Source organism: Bidens hawaiensis, unplaced genomic scaffold (genome assembly GCF_021521415.1).
Source record: "Bidens hawaiensis isolate Kalapana, Puna unplaced genomic scaffold, B.hawaiensis_p1.1 tig00002525_1, whole genome shotgun sequence".
NCBI lineage: Eukaryota > Viridiplantae > Streptophyta > Magnoliopsida > Asterales > Asteraceae > Bidens > Bidens hawaiensis.
The window spans coordinates 3,280,887-3,292,789 of record NW_027491138.1 but is presented as its reverse complement, the minus strand read 5'-3'; the positions used below and the strand labels follow the sequence as shown (position 1 = coordinate 3,292,789).

The window sequence follows — 11,903 nt, the reverse complement described above, 5'->3', positions numbered from 1 at the left end:
CCGTGCTCTCTACTTGGTGGGGTCCGCACATACTTTCAAGTTCCGTCCTATCTCACAACTCTAAATACATCGTATCAAATCTTTTTCTATTTAAGTTATAAATTTAATAAAGAAAAACACTTTTAAAATTTTAATTTATTATATTTAACTTATTCAATACTTTAATAATAATCGAGATGGGGGCAAATGCTGGTGGTCAGAGAGACTAGACCCTGACATGCATAATTGAGTTTAGCCAATGAAAGCCGACATATGACACATCATATTTGTATTTTATATATATTAAGGTGTGCACGAATAAGTGCGTACGCATGTGCCCCAAGACCCACAACCCACCCTTGATTCATACGTATCGCCACTTGTATAGCATCTATCTGTATCATGACTTCCATTCTTTTAAGTACTTAACAATAGTTAACTCTTTTCTATGAGACCAGAGTAAACAGGTTTCGTTAGAATAAGATAAAACGATGTAGATTTAATTTTATCTATTTCTTATTGTAATTCTCAATGTTTGTTGTTTTGTCTATTTTTACCGTTTGTAATCGTTGCCTCGCTGGGCAGCTTGATTCTTCTGAGTTGTCCCTTTTCTCATTTAATATACAGGTCTTTCAAAAAACAAATTCAACAATAACAACATACACTAGGGTGGTTTGTTAGCAAAGACAAAATATTTAAATACCTTGAATTGGAAGGGTTTGAAAGTTCTTGGTTTAAGTCCCACGAACAAAAATTGCTAAAATGAAACTCATCTTTCAAAAAGAAATAAATAAAAAAAAAACTATAACATATGTGTATTTCAAAACTTTCATCTCTTTTAAGTGTTTTAACAAAATTTTATCTAAAGGGATTTTAGCCTAGTGGTATGAAGAATTGTATAAAGTGATGTTTCCGTCTAAATGGTATGGGTTCGAGTCTTACAGTAGACAACTAGACACATGCATAAATTTAGGAGTAAAAGCGTACCCCTATTTTTTTAAAGGTGTTTGTCACAATGGAAGCTGTGTCTCTTCCAAATCATCACAAAAGTTAGAATCATTCCTGCAATAGTGTTGCCCGTATTTTTCAAAGAGCGCATACAAGATGAGATTCAAACTTGAGAACCTACAAAAAAAAACTCCGAAAGAAACCTTCTGACCACTATACTCAAATGACGGCAAAAAAGGAAGATGGCTAAAACAAAACTTTACTCATAGGTAATTAGGTGTATAATTAGAGTTGGGAAACTCAGTTGGAGGTGGGGTCACCCCATTAAAACATAGGGAGATATAGTTTGCAAACACATTGCCACTTTGATTCTACCATATCTAACACAATCTTAAATGCTCCATTATTTGTCTCCTTTTTGTGGGCCTCTCTTGCACTTGCATCATTCATGTTGGGTATCATCTCTTACCAAACAAAAGAAAAACACCGCATACAAATTCATTAAGTATTTTAAGATATATGAAATTAAATAAATACATCATTTCTATTATATTAGCATGTTACTTATTTAAATAAAGAACATGAACACAAAGACTTCATAAACCAGCCTTATATTAATTAAAAAAGGAAAAAAACACTACTTGTTTAGTACTTATTTTGACGCCAATGGTATTCCAAAGTGGAGAAAGAATAGGTGATATGATTTTGGAGATACGGCCCATCCTACTCAGCAACCTCTAAGTTGTAGATCTAAAGATAATTGTACCATCATATCATTAGGGCCCACTAAAAGTTTGATTAATTTGTGGGAACTTTGCCTATATAAACACATCCGCTTTCCTCAATTTCTCACTCCATTTCTCAAATTCTCACCTCAGTTGTTCCTTTTTTTTCTCTCATTCGTATCCACACTTTGATTTTCTTGATGGCTTCTTTGATCCAAGAAAATTGGGCACCCATCAATGATCAATATAATTTTGATAATTTAGAATCCCTAGAAATCGATGACGCCCTTTTAATGTCGATACTCGATGAACCACACATTGAAGGCGAGTGTGACAATGAGAGATTATCTAGTGTAATCCGATCTTTAGAAGCTGAGATTAGTCCAATTGTAATTGAGGATCGTGATATGAGTTTGGAGCTTGAATGGAAGGCTGATTGGGAAAATTCTAATCTGATCTTAACTAGTCAGAATTATTTAAAATCACATGATGTGGAATATAATTGGATGGAGATGGATGATATGTACATCCAAAGTTATGAAGATGAGATGGGTGGTATAATAGAGTTCGGAGGTGTTAAAGATTATTCCCATATTTCTTATGGAAATAACATTGAGGAGCATGGTTATGGTGCTTTGTGGCAAGAAATTAACTAACCAATGCTCTTAGAAGGTGTAGCAGTCCATATACTTTAATTAATGGAACCTTTTTTGTAAATCAACTTGTAATGTTTGTGGGTTTCAAATAGCCCATTCACTTGACCAATTAATTATAAACCCAAAATAATAAATGTTAATCAGCTTGTTTGTCAATTGATTTTTGCCTTCTATCAGAAACTATAGACATAATTATTGTATGTCAATTTCTTCAAAAATTTAAGCAATCTTCTTTTTTTCCGACTTATTTATTGCGTGGTTTGAATTGAAACTTTACTTTATCATCCAGCCGATGATGCTAAGCATCAAATGGGAATGGCACTTAGCCTTCATGATTATTTTATGTTCAATATTATTGTCCGTGGGCACTATGGGTCTATAAATGTTGAAATATTCAAGTAAATCATGAATCATCATACAATTGAAACAACTTATCTTAAAACATAAAAAAGGTGTTAAATCTACAAAGAAAGTTATTAGTTGAAACTAGAGCCAAAGTATTAAAATGTTCAAATATATTTTTTTGAGATTTAAATATTAAGTTTTTTTTTTTATTTTATGTATATCTACAACGATTAATAGGGGCATACATAATTGAAACGTTGATTAATTAATCCGAAGTAATTATGATTGGGGGGGGGGGGGTGCAACATTTCATGCGACGCGAAGAACACAAGAATCATTTTTCAATAATAAAACATGTCCTCAAATACTTCAAACTTACAGGTAAACCTAAACAGACAATATTATTACAAAAGAAGAGAGAAACAAGAAATTAAAAAGAAAATAAACAAACAAAATTCAAACTCAAGTAATGGACAGGGGAATATGGGATTATCATAGCTTGTGCATCAAATTAAGATTTATATAATTTGAATTCTGGTTTGGAAAATCAGGTCTACCAGTTTAGTCGACATGTTAGAATTTGAAATTGACTATGGTAAAAAGTAAGAAACAACACATTCGAACGTCTTGACCAGATATCCAGTTCGACCAACCTAACCAACCCAGCTAGTTTGATTTACCGCTTTATAAAACCATAATTGGCGTCTTAATCAACTAACAAGTAAAAAAAATAAAAAATTAATAAAGACCATGCATACCATTAAAGAAAGAAAATAAATGACATTTATCAATTGGGCTTTGCCTTAAAGTCAAATAATTTGGGCCCCCAACTAATCGAGTTAACACAAACCGAGTAAATATCCACATGTCGTTATTCGATTAGTGAAGGTCGATTGGAATGATCTGTTCTATTTCATATTTTAAGATGAAAAGAAAACCTATGATGCTAATGTGGATGATTAAACTGTTTAGATGGACAATTTAACTATTATAGCTTATCGTATATATTTTTGTTTTATACTTAATAATTTTGCTTAAATCTATATCATAAGATTAGAAAATATTCAAGACCTTTGATGAACAAACATAAACAAACAAACACTAACGAAGACGTAAACGAACATTATCAAACATTAACAAACACAACTGAACAGACATAGCCTTTGTTCGTGTTCGTTCTTTTAGTTAATCGAACGAAATTCATTGTTCATGTTCGTTCATTTATTAAACGCTTGATTAATTTACAGCCATAGTTTCTTCTTTCTGCAAATTAATGGTAATTGTTCAATTTTATCTTCAGATATATGCATCTATTTTTGTGATACTGAATCGCTCTCTGCAGCCTTGAATTGTTATATGAAAACTTTATGAGATCACTTTCAACAAATTTATCTGGCTTTAATCTTTTTTTTTTTTTTTTTTTGCCAATTATTATCAAGTTTCAGATCATATATGCTGAATTTGTTATAAATAATAAGTTTACATTTTGCTATGGTGTTTTAGGTTATGCAATTGTAGAAGGAAGGTCTGTAAGACAGAGGCGCCTTCCGTGTTGCGGCATTGGTGTAGGGTGGTTCTTGTAAGTTTTTATCTTCTCGCATCATTATTTTCAAAGATTGTCAGTTACATGATATAACAGACTTATGATAATGATTAGTGGTTTATAATCTTTATAAGGGTTCATTATTGGTTTCTTTTTGGCTGCAATCCCCTGGTTTATTGGAGTATTCGTTCTATTGTGTGCTCGATATGATCACCGCGAGAAACCTGGATTTATCGCATGCTTAATTGCTGTAAGATAACATTCCCACTTCTATGTTAATTCAAAAGTTTAAAGTTTGATGATGAATAATGTGTAATGTGTAATTTGTTTTCTTGTATTGAAGGCTATTCTTGGAACGATTGCTGTAATACTTGGTGTCGCGAGTGATGACTGGTACTGGGATTGATGACGTGTCAGCCATGCGGGCAAGCGAAGGCAGGTGTACAGGCCTAAGAAGTGGATTGATGCATATATGAAATCAATTCAGTTAAGCTGAATGGTGGTTTAAGTTGTTAAATCACTTTCAGTTTATCGGTATTTATTTTTATTATTTTTTGAGTTTTTATAGAATGCAGTATATATATAACTATCAGATGACTATAACTGGATGATTGGATGAATGTATAAATTTCCTTAAATCTTTCTCTCTTGGAAAGCGGTTTTTTATTTCATTCATTGATCACTGTAATCTCGGCATAGTGGAACATTTAACTCGATTGGTGTTTTGTTTAAATACACATGTTCATGCGCTATAGAGCCTAAAAGAAGGAAACATCACTCAAAGGTTAATATACATGTTTATTATGATGATGCTCGACCGAATAATAATCTTATAAAAGCAACCGTAGTGCAACATGCTTGCACGAAAAACACATTATACGAAAAACACATTATACCAAAAACTAAATTCACAAAACAAAATGAAAGAAATCAAAATTTTGTGACCGTACCAAGTACATTATACCAAAAATCCAAGACTCTGCAAATTAGCCCTTACAAGCATCTCCATTCGACATCATGGTAAACAACAGTAGTTTGGTAATTCGCAATCCATGAGTTTTTGTAACTAATCACATATCCGAATACCTATCTCATTATCAAACCTCATGTGTTTTGGGTTATCTCGTCAGGTTCAAATTCTTTTGTCAATCCCTAGACGCAATTCGATACCATAGTTTATGTTAAATTACAAATTTACCTCAAAGTCTGTCCTCTTCTTTTTAAAAATTTTTATTTTATTTTATTTTATGTTATTCAAATTAGCTCTGTATTTTGATGTGGAATGATAAGAAAAAGTAAACCAAAACAAATTTGAAGCAATGGATTTGATCAGTGCAAACTACAAAGAACCACAAGCTAAAACTTGTCATAAACCTTAAAAAAAGCGATTTTTAAGATATCCCTATTCAATTTGTGAGCAATCTGTTTATAAATCAAATAAAAACTTCTATAATCTTCCATGCCAATCATCTACGCATACTGGCAGCCCCCATAACCTGCATAATAAGTATAAAAGTATGAAATAAACTTCATATATATTTTTAATACGGATCAAAACGGGCTAGTTGATCACTTACTTGGGTCACTGAGTGTAAGGAGACCAGAGTTTTTAAAATTACAGTTCCAAGTGTTTCTTCCTTTTGACTGGAAATACAAGTTCATGGCTACGGATGCATGGTTGATTGCATAATCCGGAGAATAGCAAGGACCGCCCTGTTGAAGACAACCACAATCCACTTGTGAGCATGCAAAGTTGATATTTTCTAAAAGAATCGCCTGGCTCGATGAGGGTTTAGCCACACACCATGTTTTCTGCAACCCAATAATAAAAGAATAGTTAACATGACCTAAACGTTAAGTACAATCTAGCATGCATGTTCTTGATCAGATATGAATAAAAGACAGTCAAAATGCATCAAGATTGTGTCAAGATGCCATTTTTGGTAGATCTTATTAGAAATCTTGATTTTAATTACCTGTGCATGAACGAACCTCAGTGTCCCAACTGTGAAAAAAGAAGAAAGATTAATATGCAAGCAAGATTCATCATGAAATGTTAAATTCAAGAAAATATTTTATGAGTTCCCATAATGCATGCTAGATTTATGGAAATTTTGCAAAATTCTTTGGAAAATGAGTTGCCCTTAAATCCTTTGATGATAATTTTTCGGTATACAAGATAGAAACCTTTGTGTTTTGTACTTCTGAATACTGAATATAATATACCGTATTTAAGATTTTGTTTGGTAGCTGTTGAAGTCGCAACTAAGGTAGCGACTTCAACTGCTTCAAGACAAAATGTACTATCATTGTATCAGTTTTATGAGCTTCAAAACACAGGGGTCACTATGTTAGATACAATTAACCTAGATACGTAAACAAAACAAATTTATCCATTTCTTATCAATCCTTTTGAAAAACAATATTCTAGATTTTTGCAATGTAGAGTAAGGGCAAGAAGGTAAATTGATCACCTGAAAGGAAGCACAGCAGGAGGAGGGAAACATAAGCAGATAGTTTCCCAGCCATTGATATTTGATGATGTTAGATCTTCTGGTTTGTTGTTTATGTGAGGAAGCAAACGGTGGTATTTAATGGGAGTGTTGAGGAAGCAAAAATAAAATGGAAAAAGAAAAAGTGTTTCAAAGATTTCAGTTACATGACTTTACAGCTCAGTTTTGATTTCCATTGATATGTAACATGCATAAAAACTGGTATTATTTTGGTTATAAAATGATTTTGGTGTGAGTACATTGTATCTATTGTTTTAAAAATGATAAATAAGACGGTGATGCAACTACTTACCTTATTTTCTTCCGTCTCGTTGTATGTTAAATGTATTAATGAGAATACAGTATATTTAATTAGTCTTGAAGGAAGATATATGGAAGTGATGAAAGAACTCAAGAGTGATGGGATGTCAAATACCAAGGAGAATCGAATTAGATCTAGCTTTGGATTTCATGTATTCTATAAAGAAAAAAGAGATTGAGGTACTTTTGGTCATGTGAGTTAGGAAATCTAAAAGAAGTACATATGCCATGAGACTTCCAACATTATTCTAAAATAATATCAATTATTAATACAATTCTGAATGTAAAAATGTCTTGTATAAAACATCAAGCAGTATATTTAACTATTACTTCTACTTCTGAATTTTTCAACATATGTTCACTGAAATGCTCTTTTCAAGTTGATATAAATCATCCTCGCTTCTTTTCGATTCACTTCTTTCACTATTTGAATTTCGTTTCACTTAATTTGATACTGATTGTGAATCTCGTTTAACAAATATTAGCAGTGATCACCACTTTATCATCAGTAGTGATCACCACTCCTTACATACAAATAACTTTCACAAGATTTATGATAAAGTGTACTTTTTTTTGTTCTAATATTAGAATATTAGATATTTGTATCTTGATATTTTTCTTCATTATAGAATATGAGACGAGCTTAAAGATCACTTGTAGAAAAGATAGATAAATATGTGATTTTGAACTGACAAAAAGGTTTTCCAAGGTGTTGGAATGATGAATCTGTAAGGCTATCCGTTATGGTGGGGGGCATCGAGCCCCTCCACCGTGCCACGTCATCGCATCGTAGAAAATGAGGCATCGAAGCCCGCCCCGCTATGATTTAATGCCCCTTGGGCGCCCCCAATATGTGTGTGTATATATATATATATATGCATATATATGTATGTGTGTATGTGAGAGGTGAAGAAAGAGAGGGCCCACCACCCTTCCTTCCGCGCCCGTCGTCCAGACGATCCTTCTTCCCTCCGCGCCCTTACTGACGGCGCCCCGCGGCGGTGTTCCGCGCCCCGTTCCTCCCCCTTCCGCGCCCCATAGCAACCATAAATAGCTGTGAGAGAAAACTTAAAATTTAGTCGATAGTCGAATGATCAACCGTGCTTGCTCTATAACAAATCTTTCTCAAAAAAATTTATCACTTGTAATAAGTCAAAACATGTTCAAAAGTTTTACCATAGATCTGCAATTGGAAAGAAATTAAGAGCAAGATTTGTCATTTGTCCAAGAAAACATTTTTCATTAAACACAACTATATTCACAAAAAGCATGTCTATTTATTGGACCATCTGTAGCGGCCCAACACCTCCAACTATAAAAGTTTTCTCACTTTCTGGTAAAAATTCAACGAACACAAAAACTTACCACATTCCCTCTCACCGCATCATCTAAAATATCAAATGGGTTGACGGGTAGTAACATAGTTATAAACTTGTTGATCGATTTGATGTTTGGTAAAAAAAATTGCATTTAATGAGTCATAAATAATTTATTGGGTGGATCTGCTTAATTAAACAGGTTAAACATTTTAACACAAACACGCTCAATTTATAAATACAGGCCAACCAAACACGATATATTTATTTATTTATTAAACTCAAACCCGACTATTTTTGTACTTATCGTTTTCGTTAATGTTTGTCCTTTTATAAAACGCCCCAAAGTCTACATCGGCACACAGTAGCCGGCCACTACCAGTCACGATTGCCAAACTTTTAAAAACCATGCACAATTTCAAATTTAAAAAACCACGTCCACATATATTAAATGAAATCCATGGGACCCTTGCATTGCATCTAGTTGAAATGGATAAGGAGTGTTGATTGAACTACATCAAACTTGTTTTCTACTGCTTCAACAACTCGATATGATAGGAGAAGTTGCAGCTGTTCCCAGATCACTCTGCCTACTTCATCCCCAACGAAAAACCGGATCCTCAATTCCAATCTCAGTTTCAGTCCCTACGATTCGAACCCGGTTTCCACAAACACTTAGGACTTTCTCCCTCCAAAAATTCACCAATGCCCGCCTTCATACCTTCTCAGTTAACATTGCGGCTGCTTCTTCAGGTTTGATCAATCTTTTCTCATGTACCAAGTTATTTGATCATTTTTTGTTGTGCTTTATTATAATGGATTTTACAGTAGGAAATCCTGAGTATGCTGAGGAACCAGCTACAAATGTGAAGTTTCAGACATCTTTGGATCTTCCTGGTTGCTCGACTTCGTTATCTTTGATCGGAACAGGTTAACACTTCAACTTGAAATCCCACATGCACATTGACCCAATCTAAGATTTCCTTTTAATATTTTTGTGTATTTCTCTAAGCGAGCCAGGCTAGATTGGGCTCGGCTCCTTTAGGGTGGGCGAATTGGCGAAGCTTGAACGGTTACGAAAACACAGGGATACTAGGACTCTAGGAGAGCTATGCGAGGCAAATTGGGTAGGAATGTAGGAATATGAGGTGTAACAAATTTAGTCTCTAGTGGGTTGAATTAGGCAGGTGGGTAGTACCTAGTTGGCTAGTTGCTAGGTAGGTCATTGGTGGCTCTTACAAACTTATGTTTATCTTAACAAACTGAAACCTTTGGCTTAAGCTAAAATTGCAAAAACCTTGAGCCGGCTTGTGGCTTGTCGAACTAGCTCGTTTATTTAAATATAATTTTATATTTTTATAAATATTGATAAACACAAAAAGTGTATAACGAGTCAGTTAAATGAGCCTAAAGGGTGAGCCAACAAGCTGCATAACAAGCGAGTCAACAAGTCAAGCTTACCTGGTTTGGGCTTGGCTCGTTTATTATGAATCAAGCCAAGCCAGCTTTGCTTAATTACAAATGAACCGTATCATGTTTTTCATTTCTTTTGGAGCTAGATTCTAGCGAGTAATGCACTTTTTGAGTGGTTCTGTTTCTCTGTTTTGCACAAATTTAACGCACGCTCAACATCTATCACAGGATTCCGGGAGAAAGTGTTTGCAATAATCGGTGTTAAGGTTTATGCGGCCGGTTTATACCTAAACCCGAATATCTTGGACAATCTAAACCCCTGGAAAGGACGAACAGCACCTGAAATCGAGCAAGATTCTTCATTGTTTGACTTAATTTATAAGGGTAATCACACATTGCTCAACAATCAAATAATGATCAAGAACTTAAAAGTCGACATGGTTACATAATTTAATTGATTTCTAATGAACTTGCAGCTCCTTTGGAGAAATCATTGCAAATTGTTTTGGTTAGAGATATTGATGGAAAAACGTTTTGGGATGCTCTAGACGAGGCTGTATCACCCAGAATCAAATCACCAAATTCCATTGATAAAACAGCCCTGTCCACATTTCGTAGCATCTTTCAAAATCGACCGTTAAAGAAAGGAACTTTCATATTTTTGACATGGGCTGATCCTTCCAAAATGCTGGTTAGTTTGATCTTATTTGATGTTTAGATTTGTGTTTTATAATAATAGTTTTTAAAAAGATATGCTTATGATTATCTAGTATTGCATGATCATTTTTAAAACGTACATTCAAACGCTCCCTAAATGTTATTTTTTTATTGTGGGATTTACAGGTTCATTTATCTAGTGGTGGGTTTCCATCAGCTGTGGAAGCTACGATTGAGTCAGAAAACGTGACGTCTTCTCTCTTTGATGTATTTTTTGGACGTGCACCGGTTTCTCCTACGTTAAAATCTTCAATAAGCAACAGCTTGGCTTCGTTTCTCAACTAAAGTTAAGTTGTTGGCTATATGAGTATTTAGCACAGCTTGGTTTTGTGAATTGAGTTCTTTTTTATGGTTTCTTGAATAAAAGTAATTACATCTTTATGCTGATGAATGTTTCAAGAAAATAGTTGTGATTTGTGATCTAGAATATGAGGCTTTGATCATACAAGGTGGTCTGGTTTGATCTTTATCGGTATCTTTTAACACTTCAAACATGTTTGGTCTTTTTGATGGTTGTGTTTCTTCTAGGCACATTAATGTTATAACAGATACATGACCAATTCCATTTAAAGGATAGCATTCTGATATCTTATCAAGATAATATTCTTTCTTCATGTCTTGAAAACTGTTCTCAGATGTTGTATTAGTTCAAATGACTGCTACATCACTTAAAATACACTAGAAAAATGTCTGAACGTTGGCTTTTAAAGACTAATGTTACAAGCATTGTTAGGCTTCATCCGACGATTTTCTCCTGGTTAAAAGCTCAGTAAAACGACAACAAAACTATATGCGTTTGAAGAAACACTAAGTAACCCCGGGCAGATTATAGGTAATCTGAGGGCCAGGTAATGTTTCCCACGAAGGTTAGGTCCAGCAGAGTAAGTTGTACTTCAGGGAACCTGCAAAACAGACACCGTAAGCTCGTCACTGAGAAGGGGGGGGTTCCTCCTTGTGACCACCCTCCGGCGTGAGAATCAGTCTATATTGCTCTTTGAATATAAAAGTATATGAATACTATAAGAGCAGTTATCAAGTAAGTTATACGAGATTGTAGATGATCTTACCATTCCAAGATATTGGAGTATTTATAGCCGAAGGTAGGTTTTCTAGAAGGTACAGCCGGCTGAATAGTATTCCTGTTCAACCAACAGTGGATTACGCACAGGCCATACTGGTTGGTGGGTAGGTTACAGCCAACAGTAATAAAGTCGGCTGCACTATTCCACCAACTGTAGACCATGCACGTCCCACTGACTGTGGATTGTACGCAGGCCATGCTGGTTGGTGAATTGGTTACGGCCAACAGTAATACTATTCCACCAACTGTAGGCTGCGCCTGCTCCACAGTGAGGGTTGGTGAGTAGGCAGCGGCTAATAGTGACAAACAGTACTAGAGGGTGCTCCTCCTCGCACTGTTGTCGGTGAGCTGTCACCCTGTGATTGGC

The 11,903-nt window shown here is 34.6% G+C and overlaps 2 protein-coding genes across 2 annotated transcripts; one reads left to right on the top strand and one right to left on the bottom strand.

The window, feature by feature from the left end:
- Positions 1-5,467: 5,467 nt before the first annotated feature.
- On the bottom strand, positions 5,468-6,726 carry LOC143619968 (major pollen allergen Ole e 10-like). Its single transcript, XM_077091780.1, has 4 exons — positions 6,671-6,726; positions 6,173-6,201; positions 5,774-6,008; positions 5,468-5,692 (listed from the first exon to the last, which is right to left on the bottom strand). The coding sequence occupies exons 1-4, from the start codon at positions 6,723-6,725 to the stop codon at positions 5,667-5,669; spliced, it is 345 nt and encodes a 114-aa protein (XP_076947895.1). The 5' UTR covers position 6,726; the 3' UTR covers positions 5,468-5,666.
- Positions 6,727-8,876: 2,150 nt separating this feature from the next.
- On the top strand, positions 8,877-10,923 carry LOC143620127 (fatty-acid-binding protein 3, chloroplastic-like). The gene is made up of 5 exons (XM_077091889.1): positions 8,877-9,078; positions 9,154-9,255; positions 9,967-10,122; positions 10,215-10,429; positions 10,582-10,923. Exons 1-5 carry the CDS (start codon positions 8,877-8,879, stop codon positions 10,738-10,740), a joined length of 834 nt encoding a protein of 277 aa, XP_076948004.1. The 3' UTR covers positions 10,741-10,923.
- The last annotated feature ends 980 nt before the right edge of the window (positions 10,924-11,903 follow it).

Bases quoted from the DNA above. Each gene is read 5' to 3' on its own strand.
- LOC143619968 (XM_077091780.1), bottom strand. From the start codon at position 6,725: ATGGCTGGGAAACTATCTGCTTATGTTTCCCTCCTCCTGCTGTGCTTC. The intron at 6,202-6,670 runs GTGATCAATTTA...CTTTTTTCACAG, and splicing joins CCTGCTGTGCTTCCTTTCAG to TTGGGACACTGAGGTTCGTT. The intron at 5,693-5,773 runs GTAAGTGATCAA...CTTATTATGCAG, and splicing joins CCTTACACTCAGTGACCCAA to GTTATGGGGGCTGCCAGTAT.
- LOC143620127 (XM_077091889.1), top strand. From the start codon at position 8,877: ATGATAGGAGAAGTTGCAGCTGTTCCCAGATCACTCTGCCTACTTCAT. The intron at 9,256-9,966 runs GTTAACACTTCA...CATCTATCACAG, and splicing joins GTTATCTTTGATCGGAACAG to GATTCCGGGAGAAAGTGTTT. The intron at 10,123-10,214 runs GTAATCACACAT...ATGAACTTGCAG, and splicing joins GTTTGACTTAATTTATAAGG to CTCCTTTGGAGAAATCATTG.